Below are 27,396 nucleotides of genomic sequence, written 5' to 3'. Positions count from 1 at the left end.
GAGTAATCAATAGTAAGTAGAGACTGGAAATTATATGATCCTTGAAAGAACAGAGGCACACTGGTTGAGATCCACATTCCGTTGCTTCTCCTAAAAGCACTTTCCAGTTCATGAGTTCACAGGGGATAGACCTCCAGCAAAAAATACTATTCTTATTGGACTGAGGAGTGAGAGGGCAAGGCTACCAGGATAGTGCAAATTTCCAGGTAGGAATTCCTAAAAAAAGAGATACCTCAAAATATGCATACATATTTCCCTCCAATCCTTGGCAGGCCCCTAAATGTCATTTTAGGGTACTGGGAACTCGTGAAAGGGAATGGCTGCGGTCTAAAGAGCCAAGCATAGAATTCATCTACTTCCCATGATAAGGGAGACCAAGTTCACAAACGTAAAAATTGACTGGATAAGCTCTATAGCAATTTGGATTAAGACAGGTCAGTAGAAGTTATTAAATACAGTAAGATCCATACTTGAAATGGTAAAGGAAGTCTTTCCTATAAAAAGAAAATTATACCAGAAGGATATATGAACCTATGTATGTACACATAAAAAACAAGGAAAGGAAGGAGAAAAAAAGAATACTAGAAATACTAACGTGATACATATAAATAGATTTCTTCTTTTCTACAAATATTTCTTTAAAAGGTAATTGAATAATATTAGCAAGATGGTGAGTAAGGAAGCTCCAGGCCCTCACACCCTCACTAAAAGACCAAATATACAGACCAAAGTAGCTTCGTGCACATTCTAGAAACCAGTTAGCAGCAGCAACTAAGGGAATGCCTAACAAAAAAAAAATCACATTGAAAATAGTAGGAAAAGCCGGACTCAGTGGCTCAGCCTGTAATCCCGTGCCTTGGGAGGCTGAGGTGAGTGGATTGCCTGAGCTCGCGGGTTCGAGACCCACCTGAGCAACTTGGCAGACCTCATCTCTACAATAAATTTAAAAAATCAGCCAGGTGTGGTAGCGCGTGCCTGTAATTCCGGCTACTCGGAAGGCTGAGGCAGAAGATCACCGGAGCCCAGCAGGTCGAGGTTGCAGTGGCCGGGAGCAGCCACTGCACTCCATTCTGGGTGACAGAGTGAGAATCCGACTCAAAAAAAAAAAGAAAATAGGAAATTTCATGGTGTTTTTGCTTTCCCTTTCCCCACATCCTTCCCCTAAGCATAGCACAGTAAGGAGGAAGCCACCTAGCCATCCAATTCCTGGCTCCTCCCTTGAAATGAAAAGAAAAGAGTGGAACTTGCTTTCAACTCTCTGACTTTTCCAGGGACTTCTGGAGGGACTTGTATCTGTCTCTCCCAACACAAAGCACTAATGGGAACAGTAGGTTCATTTAAGTGCAGTGAGTCTGCAGAACTGCAGGAACCTGGTAGCAAGAAATTATGGGTATGGAATACAATACAGCTTATAGATACAGCCTGAGAAACAAGGATGAGACTCTTAGGAAATTAGAACATTTAAAAGCAGCCGTGGCTGGGCTCGGTGGCTCAGCCTGTAATCCCAGCACTCTGGGAGCTGAGGTGAATGAATTGCCTGAGCCCGCGGGTTCAAGACCAGCCCAGGCAACTTGGCAAGACCTCATCTCTACAATAAATCAAAAATTAGCTAAGTGTGGTAGCACGCGCCTGTAGTTCCGGCTACTTGGAAGGCTGAGGGGAAAGATCGCCAGAGCCCAGCAGGTCGATGCTAGGGTGGCCGTGAGAGTGCCACTGCACTCCAGCCTGGGTGACAGTGTGAGACTCAACTCAAAAAAATAAATAAGATAAAATAAAAACAGCCATGTTTATGGGAAAATGGAATTAAAGCACACACACAGGCCCAGGGAAGATACATTCCCAGAAAAGGTTTTAGGGGACCCTAAGCCTTTATGCCATGCTGATGAGTGAAGGTCTTTTTCCCTATATGCAGCCAGTTTGCAAGACTGGAAGAAGCAGCTGTTTTATCAAATGCCCATTTTTCAACATAAGATCATGAGACATATGAGGAAACAGGGAGACATGGACCATTAAAGGAACAAAATAAGTATTTACAGATTGACCCTAAAGGAACAAAGGCCTTTGACTTCTTTGACAAGGACTTTAAAACAACTAATATAAATATGCTCCACGTGCTGAAGAAGAATACTGACAACTAAATGAAATCAAGAAAACTATATATGAACAAGATGAGAATAGCAACAAAGAAAATATTTTTTTTTTTAAATCTGAAGCCGGGCTCGATGGCTCAGCCTGTAATCCCGCGCCTTTGGGAGGCTGAGGTGAGTGGATTGCCTGAACCCATGGATTCGAGTCCCACCTGGGCAACTTGGCTGAGACCTCATCTCTGCAATAAATCAAAAATCAGCCGGGCGTGGTAGTGCACGCCTGTAGATCCAGCTACTTGGTGAGGTGGAAGGATCGCTGGAGCCCAGCAGGTCGAGGCTGCAGTGGCCGGGAGCGGCAACTGCACTCCAGTCTGGGCAACAGAGTGAGACTCCAACTCAAAAAAAAAAAAAAAAAAAATCTGAAGCTGAAAAATACAACAACTGAAATTCATTTGAAGGGTTTAACAGCAGATTAAACTGATAGAAGAAAGAATGAGTGAACCTGTAGACAGGTCATTTGAAATGATCAGGTCAGAGGAGCAAAAAGAAAAAAGAAAAGTGAACAGTGGCTAGAAGTCTTATAAGGACACCATCAAGTGGACCAATATATACATTATTGTAATCTCAGAAGAGAAAAGAGGGCAAATAGCTCACTTAAAGAAATAATAGCTGAAAGTTGCCCAATTTAGTAAACGGATATACAATAACAAAAAGCTCCATGAACTCCAAGTAGGATAAACTCAAAAAGGCCCACAGTTAGACACATTACAATAAGTCAGAAGTCAAAGATGAAGAGAAAATTTTGGTAACAACCAGAGAAAAATGATTCATCATATGCACTGTAAGATTATCAATAGATTTCTCAGCAGAAACCTTGCAAGCCAGAAGGCAGTAGAGTGATATACATAAAGTGATGAAAGGGAAAAAAAACTTCCAATAAGAATATCCAGCAAAAGTGTCCTTCAAAAACGAAGACCTAAGACCCAATCCCCACCACTATACAATATGTCCATGTAATGCACACACACATGTAGTACCTCCTGAGCTAAAATATCAAAATTTTTTTAAAATGAAGAAATTAAAACATTCCGAGATAAAAGCCAAGGGAGTCATTACCACTGCCTTCCCTACACAATGATAAAGGGACTTTTTAAAGTTGAAACAAAGAATGCTAGACAATAGCTCAAAGGCATATGCAACTATGACAGTCTCCCATAAACGTAAATATGGGAACAAATACAAAGACCTGTATGATTGGAATTTTGGCTAACTCTACTATGAATTATTTTATATAATTTAAAAGACAAAAGCATAAAAAGTTACTACAGTTAATGGATACTTCATATATAAAGATATAAACAGTTAATGGATACTTCATATATAAAGTAACACAAAGTGAGGGGGGCTGTAAAGAAGTAGTCTTTATACAAAAACCACATAATTTTATCATTAGATGCAGAAAAAGCTTTTGATAAAATCCAGCACCCCTTCTTGATAAAAACCTTCAAGCATCTAGGCATACGGGGAACATACCTCAAAATAGTAAAAGCCATCTACGAGAAACCCACAGCCAGCATACTCCTAAACAGACAAAAATTGGAGCCATTTCCCGTGAAAACTGGAATAAGACAAGGATGCCCACTTTCACCCCTCCTGTTCAATATAGTATTGGAAGTCCTGGCTAGAGCAGAGAAGTGAAGGCAATCAGGGGTATTCAAATAGGAAAAGAGGACGTCAAATTCTCTCTCTTTGCAGATGACATGATTGTGTACCTTGAAAACCCAAGAGAATCTGTCAAAAAACTCTTTACACTGATAAAGGACTTTAACAAAGTCTCAGGATATAAAATAAATGTGCAAAAGACAATTAAATTTCTTTACACCAATAATAAACAAACAGAAACCCAAATAAAAACCACAATTCCATTCACAATAGCCACAAAAAAAATGAAATACCTTGGCATCTTCCTAACCAGAAACGTGAAAGACCTTTACAATGAACACTACAAAACGCTGCTCAAAGAAATCAAAGATGACACAAACAAGTGAAAAATATCCCATGCTCATGGATTAGAAGAATCAACATTGTGAAGATTCTTCCTACCTAAGGCAATCTACAGATTTAATGCAATACCCATCAAATTACCAGCAACATTCTTCTCAGACCTAGAAAAAAACAACATAGGAATTCATATGGAAACACAAACGACCAAGAACAGCCAGAAAAATCCTCAGCAAAAAAAAACAAAGCAGGTGGTATCACATTACCAGACTTCAAACTTTACTATAAAGCTACAATCATCAAAACAGCTTGGTATTGGTACAGGAAGAGGCATATCGATCAATGGAAGAGAATTGAGATTCAAGAAGCAAAACCTCAATTTTCAACCAACTCATTTTCGACAAAGCCTCCACCACCTACCACTGGGGAGAGGAGAACCTATTCAGTAAATGGTGCTGGGAAAACTGGCTGACCACATGCAGAAGATTGAAACAGGACCCCTATCTATCCTCATACACAAAAATTAACTCTAAATGGATCAGAGACCTAAATGTAAAACCTCAAACCATAAGAACCTTAGAAAATGAAGGACATACCTTCATGGAAATTGGAACTGGCATCCAATTCCTGAACAAAACCCGAAACCCACAGGCCATAAGAGAGAAGATAGAGAAGTGGGACCTCAATAAACTGACAAGCTTCTGCAAAGCCAAAGAAACTATCAAGAGAGCAGGGAGACAACCTACAGACTGGGAAAAAAAGCATTTGCCAACTCCAGGTCTGGATGTACAAGGAACTCAAATGTGCTGAAAAGAAAAAAACAATCCCATTATAAAGTGGGCAAAAGACATGAACAGACACTTCTCAGAGGAAGACATCCGAGCAGCCAATAGACACATGAAAAAATGTTCAACCTCACTAATCATCAGAGAGAAGCAAATCAAAACCACACTGAGATACCACTTAACTCCAGTCAGAATGGCAATTATCAACTCAAAAAATAACAGTTGCTGGAGAGGGTATGGCGAAAAGGGAACACTTCTACACTGTTGGTGGGAGTGCAAACTACTGCAACCTCTGTGGAAAACAGTATGGCGATTCCTAAAAGCTCTAAATATTGACCTCCCACATGACCCTGCAATCCCCCTACTGGGAGTATACCCGGAAGAACTCAATTCACTCTATAAAAAAGATACCTGTACACGTATGCTTATCGCAGCATTGTTCACAATAGCAAGAACCTGGAAGCAACCATGCTGTCCATCAAAAGAGGACTGGATTTAAAAAAATGTGGTACATATACATGATGGAATACTACACAGCCATAAAAAAGAACAAAATCATGAATTTCACAGCAACCTGGATGGAACTAGAGTCTATAATACTGAGTGACCTCTCACAGAAACAAAGATCTGAGTATCACATGTTCTCACTCATATAGTGGACCTTGAATATCCAACGTAATACTATAAGAAAATGACTGACAGTGGTGGGAAACTATGGCGGGGAGGGGAAGGGAGATGGGATTAACAGTGGTAAATATCTGTCTGGGGATGGGGAGATACCTCTTATCAACAAGGGTGCCTGAACAAAGAAGCATATTTGTATACCTAACCCTTAACTGTACCCCATAATATCATTATAAAAAATATTGAGTATAAAAAAGAAAAAAAAAAGAAGTAGTCTTTATATGTGATTGAAGTTGCTATCAGCTTAAAATAGATTGCTATAACTTTAGAATGTTTTATGGTTATTCTCATGATAACCACAAAGAAAATATCTATAGAATGTACACAAAAAGAAATGAGAAAAGAACCAAAATGTGTCATTACAAAAACTCAACACAAAGGAAGGCAATAAGAGAGGAAATGTTTTCTATGAGGCATACAGAAAACAATAAAATGGCAACAGGAAGTCCTTCCCAATAACTTTAACTGTAAACTGAGCCAGCCTGCAAGGGGAAGGGCAAGATGGCCAACTAGAAGCAGCTGGCTTGTGCCTCTCTCATGGAGCAAACCAAGGAAGAAAGACACCCCCTGCAATCAGCAGGAGAAGACCTAGGATGTATCCCACAACCCACAGAGAAGCAGCCAAACCCACAGGGTGCACTGGAAACAGCGAGCAGCCTCTATACATGAGAAGAAGGTGAGTGTGGATAATCAGGGGCTTGGCATTCCTGCCATGGACTTGGGAGCTCCCTTGAGCCACAAGAAAGGCCTGGATACTGCACAGCTACACGCTGCCAGAACCCATGTGGAGCTATGCAGGCAATCTGAAGGAAGCTGAGCCTTCCCTTGAGAAATTAATATCTGCGATCTGCTCTGCAGGCCCGCTCCCAGGCCCAGGAGGAAACCGGAAGACCTGGCAGTTTCATTTGCCCCAAAGGCAAATTCCACTGCTGCTGGCAGTTTCAATTTGAGACAAGCTGTGGCGAGAGAACTTGTTGCTGAATGCAACTTTGAGTTAAGAGCAAGGACTCCCTGAGTCAAAGGGAGGGGAGCTGGGTGGAACCTGCCACCCTGTGCAACAGAAATGGCTCTGCTATTCCTGTGGTGTTGCCACAGTGACCAGGGACCCCCCTCCCCCTCCTGATTCCCAATGGGGGTTGCCAATCACACACAGATGGGAAGGTCCAATGTGGACCTGTCTGATCTAGCCCACCCAACCAGCTTTTTTCTCCCACCCCCTCAAATGCTCAATATGAACTGGGAACTCTGTGAGTCTGCATGACCCTGATCATCCCCCTTGGGTCATCTGTGGACTTCTCTGGAGCAAAAAAGACCATGCAGAAAGCCCACAGCCACCACTGCAGGTGGCTGTCTCCTGGAGGCACCAACTCCTGGCCAGGGTCAACTGGAGCAGCCCATGACAACATCCAATATAATAACAGCCCTTGGGAAGGTCTGTTCCCATACCTCAGCTAACATCACTATCCAAGCAGCCCTGGCCACTCAGGAGACCCTGAGCCTGTGTATATACCCAGCACAGCACCGCCACAGCTGGCAATTGAGAAAACCACAACACTAAGGCTATAAACAACCAAGAAAAGCCTCAGAGTCTACACCATCCCCCTGCCAGTCCCATTAGAGCTGGTGCTTGCACCTGCCACTGAGCACCCAGAGAACTAGTCAGCTTGACTCAGTTCTACCTAACATCACCCCTTCCCTCAGGAGATAAGAGCAAAGCCCATGTCACTGCACATCTTGTAGACTAGTCCACAGTCCAAGGTATCTTATTTCTTCTCCAGAGACATCAGTGACCAACTCTCCTTAGAATTTAATCCTTGCGCCTTCACATCACTGATTGAAGTGACTGGTTGATTGATTGATGCAGGACCCCCCACCCCCCCACCCCCGCTCCCAACACCAGCTGAACTCTGGCAGCCCCACAGGGCAGCTAGACCCAGAAGAGCTGCAAGGACTCACAGTGGTTGAATTCTAATGGATTAACCCCTCCCAGGGGAAGGGGAGTGCACCACATCAGGAGACCATGCATGGGATGAATAAATCCAGAGTGCAGCCTTCTTTGTGTCCCATAACTCCCTGCCTGAGGGAAGTTTCTTTCAGCAGAGACATAGACACAATGCTGGCTCAGTTAGAGAAGGTGGTGGATCTGCCCCAGCAGTTGAGCTGACCTGGTGCCTGTGAAGGGTCTTGAAAAGGGGCACTTCTCCATCCCCTTGCCCACCAATGCAGTCATGTGCTTGCTTTAGGGGAGCTCAGTGCAAGCGTACCTGTTGATGACCTTTCTGTAACATTTTGGAGTAACTGCAACCTCACAGGAGGTGTACCCTTCTGGCTCAGGTTTGCACAAGAGGTAGAACGCACTCCCTCTCTACATGGAATGCTAGCACTACTACAGATGCACAGAGGTGCATGTCTGATCTGAAAACCCAAAACAACAGGACAGGGGCGTAACAGAAAAATGGACTATTTCCTGGCCAGTCTACCGGTGGAGCCAAGGGCTCCTGGACTCCCCCAGCAAAGACCTTAGTGCATCTCACTGGCAGCTTCCCCAACTGCCTCTATCAAGGGCAAGTTCTAGCCCATCTTAGGAGGACTGCATATAACCACCTGCTTCAGCTGCATCTAGTTCTCACCCACAAGTGCCTCCTCACAGCCTGAAGACTGAATGGCTCAACCCAGAGAGAAATACTGGGAAAGAAAAAAGAGCATACCATGCCACTGGGGAACAAGATAAACTTCATTAGTCCTGTGGTATTCTAGACCTAAAGAAGACAGTGAACCTACACACATACCCAATATTTTCTACTACAAACAGCATCTGAGAAAGCTAACACACAAAGATTCTCTATAACCAAGAAATATATACAGAACCCTTGCCACACAAAACACCCAGAACCAAAGCTTAGATGAGCATAAAGCATATACATTAAAGTCACATCCTTAAGGAAAGAAAAAAAATCTGAAAGACAAATTTAACAATAATAAGAATAAACAGTCTACTCACGTGAGAAGAAGCCAGAAAAATAATCCTGGAAATTAAAAAAACAACAACAACAGTTTTTTAACTTCCCTAAAAGACCACACTAACTCTTTAAGCAGTGGATTCTAACCAAAATGAAATCTCTGACATTGTAGAAACAATTCAAAAGGTTGATTATAAAATTGCTCAATGAGACCCAAGAGAAAGTCGAAAACCACCATAAAGTTATTAAAAAGCCATTCAGGACATGAAGGAAAATTCTCAAAAGAAATAGATACTTTAAAAATCTGAACTTCTGGAAATGAAAGACTCAGGGAAGTACAAAACGTAGTGAAAAGTTTTAAAGTATACTGGGCCAAGTAGAAGAAAGGATCTCAGAACTTGAAGACAGGGCTTTTGAACTGATCTGTGGGATAATGAAAATGTGGTACCCATATAACATAGAATACTATTCAGCTATCAAAAAGAACGAAATAGTATCTTTTGCAGCAACTTGGATGGCATTGGAGACCATTATCCTAAGTGAAGTAATAGGAATGGAAAACCAAATACCTCATCTCACTTATAAATTGGAGCTAAGCTAAAGGTCTGCAAAGGCATATAGAATGGCATGAAGGACACTGGAGACTCAGAAGCAGGAAAATGGGAAAGGGGGAAGGAATGAAAAGTTATCTGTTGAGTGCAATGTGCACTAATGAGGGTGATGGATACACTTAAAGCCTAGACTTCTACACCACTAAACAAAGCAGCCATATAACCCAAATCCTTTGTACCACTAAAGCTATTAAAATAAAGAAAATTTATTTTCTTTTTTTAAAAAAGAAAAGGAAACAGAGGACATGAACAACCCTAGAGTCCAGTTAGACCTAAGAGACATATGGAATACTCCTCCCAACAACAGCAAAATACCGTTTTCTCAAGTGCACGTGGAACATTCCAGGATAGGTCATGGTAGGACACAAAACCCTTACTAAATTTTAAAAGGTCAAAACCATATAAAGTATACTTTCCAATCACAGTGGAATGAAACTAGAAGTCAATAACAGAAGGAAAACTTGGAAAACCCACAAATATGTGGGAATTAACACACTCTAACTATGAATGGGTCAAAGAAGAAATCACAAGGGAAATGAGAAAATATCTCGAGACAAATGAAAACACTGCCACAATATACCAAAAATTATGGGAAAGAGTATAAGCACAGCTAAGAGGGAATCTCATAGCTGTAAACAGTTACATTAGGAAAAAGAAAGTTCTCAAATCAACCTAACTTTTACACATTAAATCCAAGCTAGTGAAAATGGGAAATAATAAAAATTAGAGCAGAGATGAATGAATTAGAGAATAGAAAAGAAAGATCAACAAATTGACAAACCTTTAGCTAGACTGATGGGGGGGAAGGGCTGAAATAACCAAAATCAGAAGTGAGAGAGAGGGGGCATTATAACCAATTTTACAGATATAAAAAGGATAAGAGAATATTATGGACATGAATATTATGTAGCCAGTAAGTTAGATAACCTAGATGAAACACATTAATTCTTAGAAACACACAGCCTACCAAAACTGAATAAAGAAACAGAAATTCTGGACAGACCTATAACTGGTAAGGAGGAGGAATCAGTAGTCAAAAACCTCCCAACAAAGAAAAGTCCAGGAATAGATGACTTTGCTGGTCAATTCTACCAAACATTTAAAGAAGAATTAACACCAATCACGTTCAAATCATGTACTTTCAAAAAATTGAAAAAAATGGAATACTTTCAGACTCATTCTATGAGGCCAGCATTAATTAGACACCATGGCCAGACAAGGATACTACAGAAAAAACCACAGACTACTATCCCCGATGAATATCGATGTAAAAATCCTTAGCAAAATAATAGAAAACCAATTCAACACATTAAAAGGATTATACATGATGACCAAGTGGGATTTTTTGCTGGAACAGGATAGTTCAATGTGCAAAAGTCAATACAGTGGAGTCTTGAAAAATGCAGGGATTAGGGGTGCCAACCATCTGTGTATTCAAAAATCTGCGTGTAACTTTTGACTCCTCAAAAACTTAACTATTAATAGCCTGCTGTTGACTGGAAGTCTTACCAATAATATAGTCAGTGAACATGTATTTTGTATGTTATATGTATTACATATTGTATTCTTGCAATAAATTAGAGAAAAAAGGTATTAAGAAAATCATGAGAAAATATATTTCCATTAAGTGTAAGTGAATTAAGTGAATCATCATAAAGGTCTTCGCCCTTATTGTCTTCATGATGAATAGGATGAGGAGGTGAAGAAGAAAGAGGAAGGACTGGTCTTACTTTGCAGGAGTGGCAGAGGCAAAGAAAATCTAATATTCTTGGACCTGCACAGTTTAAACCCATGTTGTTCAAGGGTCAACCATATATTCCATTAACAGAATTAAGGGGGAAAAATACCCAGCACTATCATGTCAGTTGATGCAGAAAAACATTTGACAAGATTCAACACTCTTTCATGATTTAAAAAAAAAATGTACAAACTAGGCATAGAAGAATACTACTTAAACATAATAAAGGCCATTTATGAAAAGCCCATAGCTAACATCATACTCCCTAGTGAAAGACTGAAAGCTTTCCCTCTGATCAGAGACAAAACCTTCTTTTGCCACTTTTGTTCTCCACATTACTGTTAAGTTTCTAGCTAGAACAATTAGGGCAGAAAAAGAAATATAAATTTCTTTATAAAAATAAACATCCAAATTGGAAAGGAAAAAGATAATCTTTGTTCACTGACAACATGACTTATATGTAGAAAATTCTGAAGATTCTACAAGAAAACCATCAGAACTGATGCATGAATTCAGCAAAGTTTCAGCACACAGAATCAACACAAAATGAGATGTGTATTCTATATACTAGGTATAACATTCCAAGAAGGAAATAAAGAAAACAACTTATAGTTGTATCAACAAGAATAAAATAATTAGAAATAAACAAAGGAGGTCTTATACACTGAAAACTACAAAAATGTTGCTGAAAGAAAGAAAATAAATGGAAAGAGATCCTATATTCATGGATTATAAGACTTAATATTGTTAAAATGTCACTACTACTCTAAGTGATCTATAGATTAAATGCAATCTCTTAAAATCCAAACATTTTTGCAGAAATAGAAAATACATCCTTAAATTCACATGAAATCTCAAAGGACCCTAAAAAGCCAAACCAGTCTTGAAAAAGAATAACAAACTTGGAGGTTTCACATTTCCTAATTTCAAATCTTATTACAGTGCTATAATAAGTAAAGCAATGTGGTGTTGGCATAAAGACAGACATACTGATCAATGGAATAGAACAGAGCCTGAAAATAAACCCTCACATGTATACTCAAATGATTTTTGACTAGAGTGCCAAGACTATTCAATGGGTAAAGGAGTCTCTTTACCATAGTGCTGGAAATATGCAAAAGAATGAAATTGTATCCCAACCTCATACCACATATAAAAAATAACACAAATGGATCAAACGCTTAAATATAAGAACCAATGTATAAAAACTCTTAGAAGAAAACAGGGGAAAAGGTTCATGACTTTGGATTCCACAAGGATTTCTCAGATATGACACCAAAAGCACAAGCAACAAAAACAGATAATCTAGACCAGCAGTCCCCAACCTTTTTGGCATCAGGAACTGGTTTCATGGAAAACAATTTTCCACGGATGTGGGGAGGTAAAGGGGAAGGGTGGGGGAAAGTTTCAGGATGATTCAAGGGCATTACATTTATTGTGCAGATCAGCAGCAGCATTAGACTCTCATAGGGAGCGCACAACCTAGATCTCTCACATGCACAGTTCACAATAGGGTTCTTGCTCTTATAAGAATCTAATGCCACTGCTGATCTGAAAGAAAGTGGAGCTCACTTCGCCCCCACCCTCAGCTCACCTCCTGCTATGCAGCCCAGTTCCTAACAGGCCATGGACTGGTACCAGTCCGAGGCCCGTGGTTGGAGACCCCTGATCTAGACTATGTCAAAACTAAATACTTCTGTGCATTCAAGGGATATAGTCAACAGCATGAAAAGGCAACTTACAGAATGTGAGAAAATATTTATAAATCATATATCTGACAAGGGGTTAATATCCAGAATATATTTTTTAAAAACTCCTACAATTCAACTACAATGTCAATAAAATAAAAAATGGACAAAGGACTTTAATAGACATTTCTCCAAAGATATACAAATGACTAACAAGCACATGAAAGGATATCACTAATCATTAGGGAAATGCAAATCAAACCACAGCAAAATATCACCTCACACCCATTAGGATGGCTACTATCAACAATTCAGAAAATAACAAATGTTGGCAAAGATGTGAAGAAATTGGAACACTTGTGCACCATCAGTAGGAATGTGAAATAGTACAAGCCGCTATGGAAAACACTATGGCAGTTCCTCAAAAAATTGAAAAAAGATTACCTATGATGCCGCATCCACTTCTGAATAAATGCCCAAAAGAATTGAAAGCAGGGTCTCTATAAGGTATCTGTATACCTTCATAGCAGCACAATTTCCACTAGCCACAAGGTAGAAGCAACCCAAGTATTCAACAATGGATGAATCAGCGAAGTGTGGTATATAAATACAGTGGATTATTATTCAGCCTTAAAAGGGAATGAAATTCTGACACATGCTACAGTGTTGATCAACCTTGAGAACATTATGCTAAATGAAATAAGCCAGTCACAGCAGGCAAATACTGTATGATTCCATTTATATGTAGTACCTAAAGTAGTCAAATAGAGACAAAAGGTCCAATGGTGGTTGCCAGGGGCTAGAGGGAGGAGAAAATGAAGAATTGCTTAATGGGTATAGAGTTTCAATTTTTGCAAGATAAAAAGAGTTCAGGAGATTGGTTTCACAACAGTGAAAATGTATGTAACACTACTTAACTGTATGCTTGAAAAATGTTTGAGTGTGGCTAGGTACAATGGCTCATGCTTGTAATTCCAGCAATTTGGCAGGCAGAGATGAGAGGACTGCAAGAGTAAATTATATGTATGGTTTACCACAATTAAAAGTGTTTTCATTAACAATGTGGTATAGAGTTTGTATATAAGTAAAATATATGACAACAGTAGCAAGAAGAGCAGGAGAGAGTAATGGAAGTATACATAAAATGCTATAACATTACTTGAAGTGATAAGTTACAGTGATAAAGTTAAAGAAACAATAAATGCTAAAATGCACACAAAGGAGTGCAGATAATAAGCTAATAAAAAGATAAAATTGAATTATTAAAAAATGTTATTCAAAAGAAGGCAGAAAAAGAATAGAAAGAATATTTGGGTCAAATAAAAACAAACAGCTAGTTAACAGATTTAATCCCAACCATATTAATAATTACTTTAAACGTAATGGTGTAAACATCCCAATTAAAAAGCTAGAGATTCTCAGTCTGGATTTTTTTTAAAAAGCATAACTTAACTAGATGCTGCCTACAAGAAGATATAAAGGTGCCTCAAGTTAAAGGATGAAAAAAGATAAGACTACGTAACACTAGTTAAGATAAAGCTTGAGTTGCTTAAATATCAAAGTAATACAGGTTGAATATCCCTAATCCAAAATCTAAAATCCAAAATGCATAATGTTTTGAGCTATACCATGATGCTCAAAGATGAAATGCTTACTGGAGCATTCCAGGTTTCAGATTTTCAGATTAGGGATGCTCAATCAGTAAGTATAACACAAATATTCCAAAATCCAAAAAAAATCTGAAACATTTCTAGTGCCAAGCATTTCTGATAAGGGATACTCAACCTGTATCAGATTGCAGACTATTTCAAGAAATTAAAAGAAGAGAAATAATAATAAAAGGGATCAGTTCATCAAGAGGATATAACAATCCTAAACGTTAACATACCTAATAACTGAATTTCAAAAGACATGATGTAAAAACTGATAAAATCATAAAGATAAACAGACAAATCCACAATTCTATTCAGAGTTCAGTATCCCTCTCTTAATCACTGATAGAACAAGTACACAAATAGTAAAGCTACAGAAGACTTGAAAAACACTATCAAGCAACTTGACATAATTGACATTTATAGAATACTACACCCAACAAATGCAGAATGTATATTCCTTTCAAGGACACATAGAATATTTACCAATTTAAACCATATTCTGGACCATAAAACAAGTATCCATAAATTTAGAACAATTCAAATAAGACCAAATGAATTCTCTGTACATGATGAAATTGAATTAGAAAACAATCAGAATGATATTTGAGAAAATCCCCAAATGTTTGAAAATGAAATGACAAACTTCTAAATAACCCATGAGTCACAGAGAAAATAAAAAAGAAAATTCTGAAGTATTCTGAATGGTATGAAGATGAAAATACAAAAAAAAAATTATGTGGGAATTACCTAAAGGAACTCATAGAAAAACATTTATAGTGTTAAATGCTTATATTAGAAAAGAAGAAAGGATTCAAATAGACAGCTTCCACTTCTACTCTAACAAGTGAGAAAAAGAACAAACTGAACCCAAAATAAAGAGAGGGAAGTAAATAATAAAAAAGAGCAAAAATAAGTAAAAGAAAAATAAAAAATGGGAAAAAAAAAAAATCAATGAAACCAGAATCAGTAAACCTCTAGTAAGAATGATCAGGAAAAGTAGACACAAATGACCAAAACAAGAATGGGTGAGGAGGAAAAAAAACAAGAATGTAGGAGGAATATTCAAAGGTTAATAAGGAAATAATATTTTTTTTAAAACTTCATGCTAGTAAATTGGACAACGTAGATAAACTGGACAGATTCCTTAAAAGATGCAAACACCTTAAAGCACAATAAAATATAGATAGCCTTTATAAAGAATATTTCCATATCTATTAAATAAACCGAATTCAAAGTATACAATCTTTCCATAAGAAAACTTCAGGCTCAGATGCCCTCACTTGTGAACTCTACCAGACAGTCAAGGAAAAAATACTACTAACCCCACAAAAACTTTTCCAGAAAGTTCAGCTTTTGCAGAAAGATGAGCTGCGATTTTATTTGATGAAGGCACCATTACCCTGAAACCAAAACCAAAACCAAAAAACTAAAAACTAAATAAGTTTTAAGAATACTGAAACAAGAAGACTTTACAGACTAAAACTATGTTTCCATGTATACATACATACAAAAAAAAATCTGTAAAACTTTTTGCAAATCTAACCCAATAGTATATAAAAGGGGTGTATCATGACCAAGTGGGATGTATCCCAGGAAAATAAGTTTTTTACATTTGAAAAAAATCAACCAATGTAGTTCATCATATTAACAGACTTAAAAAGAAAAATATATTATTTCAATAGATAGATTAAAAGCATGTGACAAACTTCAACATCTATTTCTCACAGATCTTAGTTTTTTTCCACAACTTGTGAACTAAAAATGATTTTTTTTATTTTAAAGGTGCTAAACATTTTTTTAAAAATTTTTAAACATTTTTAAAAAAAGAAAACCAATGAAGAATACACAACAAGAGATTACATGTAGCCCACAAAGCTATTGTATTTACTAGTTAACCCTTTACAGAAAAAGTTTGCTTATCCTTGGTCAGTGTAGAAAATCCTAAGGCTTCTATAAGAGAGTTCAGCAAAAGTTACAGGATACAATATCAATATATAAAAATAAATTGTATTTTAGCAACAAATAATGGAAAATTGGAATGCAAAAAACATTTGCAAGAACATCAAAAAAGATGAAATGCTAAGAGATAAGTTTTTTTTTTTTTAATGTGCAAGACTTGTATACTGAAAACTATAAAATACTGCTTGGAGAAACTGAAGAAGGCTTAAATAAACAGATATTCTCTATTCATGATTTGAAAAACACAGTATTAAGATGTCAATTTTCCCAAAATTGATCTATACACTTAATATGCAATGCCAGTCAAAACTCCAACAGGATTTGTAGAAACAGTTAATGTAGTTCTAAAATTTATGTGGAAATGAAAAGGACCTAGAATAAATAGCCAAGAGATTTACAAAAAAAATAAAGTTGGAGGACTCTCACTGATTTCAAGACTTATTATAAAGCCATAATCAAGACAGTACACTGTTAGCATAAAGATAGGCATATAAAGCAATGGACTAGAAGTTCCAGAAATAGATCCATACTACCTGATTTTCAACAAAGGTCTCAAGGCAATTCAAAGGTGAAAGGATAATCTTTTCAACAAACAGTGCTGGAATATAGACAAAAAAACGAACCATGATTTATATCTCACATCATACAGAAAAACTCACCTAAGTTTACCAGCGAAAGCTATGCAACTTCTATATGAAAAGACAAGAACAAATCTTAGTAACCTTAGATTTACAAAGACTTCTTAAATAGGACACAAAAAATTCAAATTATAAAAGAAAAAATAGATTGAATATATCTAAGTGTAAAACTTGGTCTTTAAAAAACTGTTACAAAAATAAAAGGCAAGGGGTGAGATATTTGTAAAGCATACATCCAATAAGAGACATGAAGTCAGGAAATATAAAGAACTCTTACAGGCAACCCCCTTGGGTCCCCTCCTGTTCTGGGAGCTTTTCTGTTCTCTCAATAAATCCTACTTTCAGGGGAAAAAAAAAGACTCCTACAACTTGTTTATATAAGGAGCCATACAACTTGTATTATAATAAGTCAAACAACCCAATTTTTAAAAGATAAACAAAAGAGGTAAAAATTAAGGAAATCTAAATAAAGTATGGTCTTTAGTTAATAATAATGTATGGATAACAAATGCACCATAGTAATGTATACATTAATAATAGGGAAAAGCCGGGCTTGATGGCTCAGCCTGTAATCCTGCACTTTGGGAGGCCGAGGTGAGTGGATTGCCTGAGCCCGCGGGTTCGAGACCCACCTGGGCAACTTGGCGAGACTGCATCTCTACAATAAATCAAAAAAATTAGCCGGGCATGGTAGCGCGTGCCTGTAGTTCAGGCTACTTGGAAGGCCGAGGCGGAAGGATCGCCGGAGCCCAGCAGGTCGAGGCTGCAGTGGCCGGGAGCGGCCACTGTACTCCAGTCTGGGTGACAGAGTGAGACTCCAACTCAAAAAACAAAAAAAGAAAAGGAAAAACTGGGTATGGAGTTTATATGAATCTTGTGTACTAGCTTTGCAATTTTTCTATAAACCTGAAACTGTTTTTAAAAATTAATGTTCACTTTTTAAAAAAATTTAGGCCAGTCATGGTGGTTTACACACATAACCCATGACTTCCGGAGGCAGAGGCAGGAGGGTCACTTGAGCCCAGTATTCGAGATGAACATAGGCAACATAGTGAGACCCTGGCTCTACCAAAAAAAAAAAAAAATCAGCCAGGGTGTGGTGGCACACTTGTAGTACCAGCTACGTGGGAGGTGGAGGCAGGAGGATTGCTAGAATACCACTACACTCCAGCCTGGGTTACAGAGCGAGAACTTGACTCAAAAAAAAAATTTTTTTTTTAAATGAGCTAAATATTTGTACAGAACTTCACCAAAGAAGATATTTAAGGTGACAAATAGGCACATTAGGCACTAGGGAAATACAATTAAAATCACAGTAACAAACTATTAGACACCCACAAGATTATCTGACATTTTAGAAACTGACAATACCAAGTGTTGAGGATGTGGAACAGCTGAAACTTTTATAAACTACCGATAAGAAAATACACTGGTACATTTTGGAAAACAGCTGGGCATTTGAACATACAGCTATGATTTAGCCCAGACACTTGAATTGTTGTTATTTACCCAAGAGAAAAGAAAACATATGTCCACACAAAGATTTTTTTTTTTGGAGGAAGTAGGATTTATTGAGAGGACAGAAAAACTCCCTCAGTGGGAGGGGACCCAAGTGGGTTGCCCCACACAAAGATTTATAATGAATTTTGCTGGCAGCTTTATTGAAAATAGCCCCTTGGGCAACCCCTTCGGGTCCCCTCCTGCTGTGGGAGCTTTTCTGTCCTCTCAATAAATCCTGCTTTCTCACTTAAAAAAAAAAAAAAATGAAAATAGTCCCAGACTGGAAACAACCCAAATGTCCAACAGGTGAATTGGTGAACAAACTTGGTATATTCATACCATGGGTAAAATTTTTTTGAAGAAATTGTTGTCACACGCAACCACATGGATGAATCTCAAAATAGTTGTACAGAAAGAAAGAAGTGACATTTAAAAAAGAATATAAATTCTAGAAAATGCAAACAAGTTGCCTGGGAATGGGGGGTAGGGAGAATGGCATGGATGATAAAAGAATAGAAGGAAACTTTCAAGGATGATGGATATATTCATTATCTTTATTGTGGTAATTCTTTCACAGATAAATATGTAGTCAAAACTCATCAGATTTTATACAACATGTGTGTGGGTAAGATAGGCAAATAAAAAATTATGGGATGGTAAGGCATTTTAAGGGAAATTGTAGCTTTAAATGCTGTGAGAGAAGAAGGGTTTAAAATCAACGATTAAGACTTCAACTTAAGAAATTAAAATAGAAGAGCAAATTAAAACCAAAGTAAGTAGACAAAAGGACAGAACAAGGAGCAGAATTCAGTGAAATAGAAAACAGACAACAGAAAAATAAAACCAAAGTTAATGACGACTCATTAGCAAGACTGATCAAGAAAAGTGAGCTCATATTATGGCTGAATCTCAACATCATGCTGAGTGAAAGAATCTAGTCACAGAAAAGTACATCCTTGTGATTCCGTTTGTATGAAATTCAAGAACAGGGAGATTGGAGCAGGAGAATCTCTGAGAGGGACCTGGAAAGGGATACAAGGGAAACTTTTGGGGATAATAAAAATATTCTATACATTTATCCCTCAGTATCTATGGGGGATTGGTATCAGAACCCCTCTCCCCCTGCAGAGACCAAAATACACAGATGTTCAAGTCCATTATATGAAATGGCATAGTATTTGCATTTAACTTACACATAGGTTCTTGTACACTTTAAGTCATCTCTAGATTACTTATAATACCTAATACAATGTAAATGCTATGTAGTTATGCTGCTTTGCTTTTTTATTTGTATTATTTTTATTGTTGCACTTTTTATTTTTTATTGTTCTTTTCCAAATATTTTTGATCCTCGGTTGGTTGAATCTACCGATGTGGAGCCCATGGATAAGGAGGGCAGACTATGTATCGATTGAAGTGCTTACACAGATGTTATAACAGCCAAAACTCATCACACACACATAATCTGTGCATGTTTATATGTAAATTAACTCATTAAAAAAATTCACTCAACTCTTCATGTCCCTCCAGCTCTACCCTTTAGCTAAGCATCTTAAAGGAATTATGTATATTCACTGTCTTCATTTCCTCACCTGCATTCATTTTTCATCCCCTTTGAAATTGGCTTCTTCCCTATCACTCTACCAAAACATGTCTGACTAAGGTCACTTATGTTTTGTTAAATCCTACAATTTTTTTTTTAGTTCTCACAGAACTTGACCTCTCAGCGGTATTCAAGACTGTTGACCACTCCTTTTGAAGTACTAGAATCTTCAAGGGTAAGTCTGAGGCCCTTGTTTCTCCCCTCTTCTCACCTATTCTATCTTCCAATCTCTATGTAGACTTCTCCAAGATTTCTCAGAATAACTTCACACTCAACATGTTCTAAAACAGCTCATAATTGTCTTTCCCAAACCTATTCCAGTGTTTCTTATTTCAGCGAATGGCACTATATACTTAGTTTTGAAAAACAGTCAAAAAATCCTCCCTTAGGATTCCCTTTCCCACAAACCCATATCTAGTCCATCACTGAGCCCTAGTGATTTTCCTCCTAAATGTACTTTTTGATACTTGGTTTCTTTCCATTTCTATCACTATCACATTAGTCCAAGCTACACCACTCTCCCTTACACTGCTACTTTTAATTAGTCTATTTGCAACCATTCCAGCCCCCTTCCAAGCAATTCTTTTTGGGTGAAATCCCAAATCCTTAACCATGGTTTAAGGACCTACATGGTTTGACCTCTATTCATGTTTGAAGTCTCACTTTGCACCTCTCCCTTCACATACAACCTTGCCTTTCATTACCATGTCTTCTTTCCTGCCACAGAACCATTTTTACATACTATTCTTTCTGTCCATTGTCTCTCCCTTGGCACATAACTCCTACACATTCAGATCTTAGTTTAGAATTAATTTTTAAAAGGTATATATTGGTTTCGTTAGCTGCTCAGAACACTATGCACTCTTTACTGCATTTATTGCAGCTGCACCTTAGTTTAGTTTGATGGATTACCTAAACTAGATGAATTATCTAGTTTTTGAGTGGGAGAGTCTCACTCTGCCACCCAGGCTGGAGTGCAGTGGCATGATCATGGCTCATCACCACTTTGATCTCCTAGGCTCAGGTGATTTTTTCACCTGAGTAGCTGAGACTACAGACACATACCACTATGCCCGGTTAATTTTTTTATTTTTTGTAGAGACAAGGTCATGCTGTGTAGCCTAGCCTGGTGAAACTCAAGCAATTCTCCCACCTCCACCTCCCCAAGTGCTGGGATTATAAGTGCGAGCCACCATGCCCAGCTAAATTAAATAATTATCTAAATTATCTTAATTTGTTTGTTGGGTTAACTAAACATTCAAATTCACTCCACTATAAGGTACAAGACTACAGGGACCACATCTATTTTTATCATCTTTATAACTCCAAACTCTAGTAAAGGTCTGGCACATACCTACCAGGCCCTTATAAATGTATCTAAGTGAATTAATGAAGCATTATAAATTTTGTTCCTAAATGAAGTAACATGGACTTCAATGTCAGTCCTATTTGTAAGCAGAATTCCAGTTAAACTATTAACTTTCATCATTTTTTCCTTCAGTGTATTCAGAGGCAATTACTATATACCAGGCACTGAGGACATATTAGTGAATAAGACAGGGCCCCTGCACTCATACAGCATCTACTTTAAGCTGACGAACTTTTCATTTCAAATGTTACTCTTACTTTAAAGTCAAATTACTTGTTTCCCAACCTTTGTGGAGAATAAGTTTATTATTTTTTTAAGTAGATATTTAACTTTCTGATGACTATGAGGTAATCTTGTTCTATTTTTGGGAAACCTTACTATTTCCCTGTCATATTTTCTAAAGCATATAGTCCTGAATAATTTTAATTACCTATTAACTATTATTATATGTCTAATCAGAATGAGAAGCAACGTACAAATTAAAATGGAAAAAATATACCTGCTCACAAAAGAAAATTTATATACAGATTGGACTCCACGGAAAAAATTATTGCATATCCCAAAATTGCCCCTCAAAGATATAACTTGGAAACAGGCAAAATAATTGAAAAATTAAAAGCTTAAGACATATACACAGTTTTTCAGAAATCTGAAATAAGTTACATTTAAGAATTCTCATCTCAAATGTCAACTTTATGGTAAATAGTATGTACTGTCTACAGAAAATACTATCTCACTGTGTTTAAACCAGTTACCCATAATGCAGACCTAAGATCAGAAGTTTGTATCCTGAACATATCTAAGTTGTTTTCATAAGGGTTGATGGTTTGATTCTGAGTTGTTCACATGCCAAGTCCTTATTACTTGAATTTTCAAAATGGCTGGCTAGAATAAGGAAGAGTAATCTGTTGTCATGGTAACCATTTTTCTTTCTACTTTCTTAATGTGCATGCTAATACAATATAGAGATCAAATCAACAACCAGAATTAGGAGAAACTGATATGTAGGTGCTTTCTCTTCCTTTTATTTTCTTTAAAATTCCTTTAAAATGCACCAAATTGGAAATAATACTCTGATAATATGCTAATTGCTGGTATGTCTGTAAAGATGACTTCCTGACTTGTTCATTTAATAACTTCTATTAAGAAATCCCAGTTATGCCATCACTGGTAGCCCTTGAACATGAAAACAGCCTGATGGTATAGCATAAATGATCTCACAGATGATATCTGAAAACTCTGTAGTCACTGTGTCACATATTTGCCTCTGTTAAACATACTGGAGGAATATCAAGGTCAGTTTTGTTCTATTCCTGTTAAGTGTTACTAACTTAATTCAAAATGTACTATCTATGTATGCAATGAATGTGGTTCCTAATTTCATTATCCAAGTCATTGTTCAATAACAGTAAGTTCCCTGCCTACAAACCTTCAAGTTGCAAACTCTGAAAGATGCGAACATATCCAATCACATAAGACAGTTCACATGTCTGGTGTACATTGTCACATACATGCAAGGTACTGTACTGTAAGATTTTAAATTATTATATTGGTTTATGCACATATTAAATATTGTCCTAAGGGAGCATTCAGTGGAGTTCACTTATTACCCTTTCAAGTCAACACAGAATCAAAACTAATATTCAGTATTTATGGAAACTACAAAGGGCTATCATGCATATGAGTATTTGAGTCTTCATTTATTCAACAGATATTTAAGGTACCGAGTGCTCACCAAGTGCTAATTCTATGCTAAGCATTGACTAGACACTGGAGACCTGATGGTGATCCTTACAAAAATTCTCTAACAGGTTATCAAAATGTGATTTCAAAACCAGTAGTGTCAGCATCAACTTGGGAGCTATTAAAATTGCAAATTCTCAAGCCTCACTTCAAACCTACTGAATCAGAAACTCTGGGAAGAGAATCCAGCTGTTTTAACAAGCCCTCCAGGTGACTCTGATATATGCTCAAGTTTGAGAACCACTGTCCTGTAAAAAGCCCCTCACATTATATATTAGAAAATTGAGGTTCAAGAGAAGGATATAAAAGACTTGAGACACTAAAGACCCTTTTTCTTCCATTGCCTATTGCCAGAGGTTAGAAAACTATCTGGCATATAATATAGGCACCCAAGAAAATTTATTGGATGAGGAAATGAATGTATCTTCCAAAGAGTTGTGCCATCACCCAATTATGGCAACAGCCAAGCATACCATCCTAACATTGAAAATATATATATTGATAATGAATATATTTATTCTGAAAAGAGAAGTGTTCACCATGATATCAATAGTTATAATTTTAAAACTATTATTTGACTTTCATAAAACAGATTACCAAAGGTGAGCCCTACAAAAACTATCCAATTTTTCCATACCTTGTTATTTTGCCTTAATTTACTTAACTCCAATTTATACTTTTCTGCTTCTTCTAGAGCTCTATTCAAGCGAACCTCTGTGGCACTCTGACTAGTTGCAGCCTGTTTTTGCAGTCTTCTTTTGTTTTCTAATTCCTGTATAGTAAAAAAAGATATGGAACATTTATAAATATAATATAGCCACTATATTATATGCCACTCTTCTTGGCCCAAATTGGTATTAGAAAAATATATCCTAAAACATATAGTCATGAGCTGGGCTTTCAAATTACTTTTTGTTTGTAGTTTTCTGCCTCTTTTTATTGACCCAGAATGCAGTATACTTGTCCTCTCTATATCTTTTATAAGCAACTCTTTATAACTATAGTTCCTTCTTTGGGGAATCTCCCAAAAGACCAACATAAGACACAAACTCTCTTATAATGTTTTTGTGTAGATTTGACAGGTTATATCATTTAAGAAAATATTTGTTAAATACAGAACATTCTGTGTTGCCCTATAGGAAAGTCCCAATTCTGAGCTGAAACAACAGATCTTATGGATCATTTTCCACATCCTGGGGTGGTTTTAGGCCTATATTTCTACAAATATTCTAGGATATTCTGTTGCAAAGAGAGTCAGTGCCTGAAGAAAAACGAACATACAGCATAAATTCCCTACTCCACCATAATCTGGCACTGTCAACCAGTCTAATCTCCTGCCATAGATATTCCTTCCAGCAATACCAGCAGTACTTGGATTGCTCCCAAATAGCCATGGTGACTCCTGCCTGAGTCTTCTCACACCCATCCTCCAGCTCCAATCCCTCCACTCCTCATTTTTACCTGGCTAGGATCTACTTACCTTTTAATACTCAACTAGGGTTGTATCCTAAGGCTTTACCTACCTCCAGGAAGCCTTTCCTCTCACTATTCCCCCAGGTTACATTAAGTACTCTTTCTTCAGAACTTCTATAGCACCTTGATACCCATTTATCCTTATATCTGCTTTGTGGTACTGAAACTATCAATTACCTTTATTTCATCCACTATAGTTTAAGCTCCTTGAGGACAGTCTGTCTTAATTTCTGTGTTCCCAGCACTTTAGTGGCATATAAAAGGTACTAATGGTATGTTTATTAAACTGAACTTATTGTACTTAACCCACTCTTCTTTGTGTCCCCCAATGTAAGGCCTAGTCCAGAGCCTTATACAAAGCAAATACTTAGTAAATATTATATAACAGAAATGACACAGTTAAAAATATAGCTGTCTGTATTCTTTTATTTTTTTCCTGGCTATATCACTACTTTTATTTAAAAACTGATCTCCCTGGCTTTGAGTAATTAAGGGAAAACAAAACAAAACACATGCTGCTCTTTATGTAGGTTTCTAAACAAATCAAACTGTGTATGGATACCATCTGCTATCACAGCCTTCTTCACAGCTTTGTGGGTGGTAGCTCCAGGAAGAGCTAGCCTGATTTATCTCACTGTTCACATAGAAAAGGCAAAGATTCTCATTAGCTGCAAAGTCCACATTCCTTGCTGCCTCATTTCAGCCTCTCCTCATAAGAATGGAAATGAATCTTTGCCCTTCTCTTGCCTGCTGGAGACTTTGTAACCTGCTTCACAGAAGAATGAAAACCATCCTTCACTACATGATGTTCCCCATCCATGAATCAATACTGCCCCCTTTTTGGGATGCATGAAAAAGAAAAAAGATAGCCAAAAGAGTATTAAAGTAGGAAATAAAGTTTTTGTATATGAGTATATTCACTAAAGAAAGGGAAAACCTTACCAAAACTGTGAAAACATTTGTTTTCATACTTAAGTAACTTTTACTAAGTGCCAACAAGATACCAATATTGTTATGAAAGAGATTTCATCCTGAAAAAAGTCAATAAAGTAAATCTATTGTTACAAAAAATTAGGCAGTTTGCATGCTGCTAGACAAAAATTTTATGAAAAATCTGAAGTCCTGAATTTTGCATTAGTTTTAAGAGAAAAAAAGCCAGGTGAAGAAAATCAAATTTCACATTAAAACTCAAATACTGTGAGCTTCAAAAGGAAATACTTTACCATTTTCTCATAATTTTTAAAGCATTCATATAAGGCACTGCAGGCAGAAAAGAGAGGGTCATGTATCAGCCACAGCACAAGACAAAATGTAGTAAATGCTGCATCAGTCACACAAAATGCTATAGTCATCCAGATAAGAAATAGGTACGAAATAAATGCATGAGAAATGATTGTATCAGGTTCCAGAAACAAGTAAAGTGGAAAAGAATGGACTTGGGAGTCAGAAACATGCCAGCTGTGGTAGACTCTTTCCATATTCGAAATTGAGACTATTATTATCCATACCTATCAGGTTTCACTCATTTATTCAACACATTTCTCAAGCACTTATTACGCGCCAGGTGCCTCCCTTTATGAAGTTTGCATTCTAGAAGAAGAGAAAGATGACAAACACTTACATACATATACACATATATGTATCTGGTAATGATAAGGGTGAGCAAGAAAAATAAAGGGACAAGGCAACGAGGGAAGGGAATAATTTTTTAAAATAAAGTGGTGAGGGAATGTCTTTCAAATGATGTAAGGGAATGATTCAAGTCAAAATCTTAGGGAAAGAATTCCACAGTAGGAACAATGAAGACAAAGACCCTGAGGCAGGAATCCACTTACATATTCCAAACCCATCTAGACGGTCAGTGTGGTTTCAGCTGAATGACACAGGCAAAATGTTAGGTCTTGAGATAAGGAGAACTGGGCAGGGAGAGATGAGGTGGACCTTGTAAATTCTACTTATAAACTTGGATTTTATTCTGAGTGATACAGGAAAACTTTAGAGACTTTTAAGAGTATGTGTGAGAGATGATCTGATTTAAATTTTACAAAGATTACTCTGCTTACTCTGGTATTACCAACCTAGGAGGTTACTGGACTAGTTTAAATAAAATATAGTGGCTTGAGGATGGGTAAAAGTAATGAGTGTTTTGAGAAATGGTTAATTGTATTTATTTTGAAGGCAGAATTGACAGGACTTGTTGATGGGCTAGATGGATATGTAGGGGAAGAGAAGAATCAAGATGACTCTTGAATTTTGGACTGAAAAAATGGTTGATGTATTTTTCTGAGAGGGGAAGAAGGAGAAGAAGCAGGTTTGCTGAGGACAGAGAAGCAAAAGCTTCCTTTAGGACATGTGAAGTTTAACATACCATGCAGAGTTATCAAGTGGGCACAAAGGAAGAACAAGAAATAGAAATGTGGGAATGATCAACATATAGATAGTATATAAAGCCATGGAAATGAATGATATCATCTAAGGAGTAGACATAGACAGAGAAGAGAGCCAAGATTGATCTTAGGGCACTCCAATAAGTAAAGCTAGGAAAATGAGGAAGAAAATCATGAGTGCGGTACTCCAAAAGCCAAATAAATATGGTTTCAAGGAAGGAGTAATAAACTATGTCAGATATCTCTGAGATACAAATTAGTATGAGGAACTACAATGTAGACTACTGGTAATCTTTTTAAGGATGGTTTTAGGTGCTGAAAAGAAAAAAACAAACAGCCCCATTACAAAGTGGGCAAAAGATATGAATAGACACTTCTCAAAAGAAGAACATACGAACAGCCAACAGATACATGAAAAAATGCTCAGCCTCACTAGTCATCAAAGAAATGCAAATTAAAATCACACCGAGATACCTCCTAACTCCAGTCAGGATGGCCATCATCAATAACTCAGA

The 27,396-nt window shown here is 37.2% G+C and overlaps 1 protein-coding gene across 1 annotated transcript in view; it reads right to left on the bottom strand.

The window, feature by feature from the left end:
* TEX9 (testis expressed 9) overlaps positions 1–27,396 on the bottom strand; it is a 62,801-nt gene that overhangs the window by 2,607 nt on the left and 32,798 nt on the right. Inside the window, exon 10 of the mRNA XM_021706321.1 lies at positions 23,659–23,793. Within this exon, the coding sequence (XP_021561996.1) occupies positions 23,659–23,793 (135 nt within the window). The remainder of the gene's footprint in view (positions 1–23,658; positions 23,794–27,396) is intronic.

This window comes from Carlito syrichta, unplaced genomic scaffold, assembly GCF_000164805.1.
Source record: "Carlito syrichta isolate Samal-C Ts95f unplaced genomic scaffold, Tarsius_syrichta-2.0.1 Scaffold315426, whole genome shotgun sequence".
NCBI classification, from domain to species: domain Eukaryota; kingdom Metazoa; phylum Chordata; class Mammalia; order Primates; family Tarsiidae; genus Carlito; species Carlito syrichta.
The sequence above is the reverse complement of the archived record's forward strand: the minus strand, read 5'-3'. Positions and strand labels throughout refer to the sequence as shown.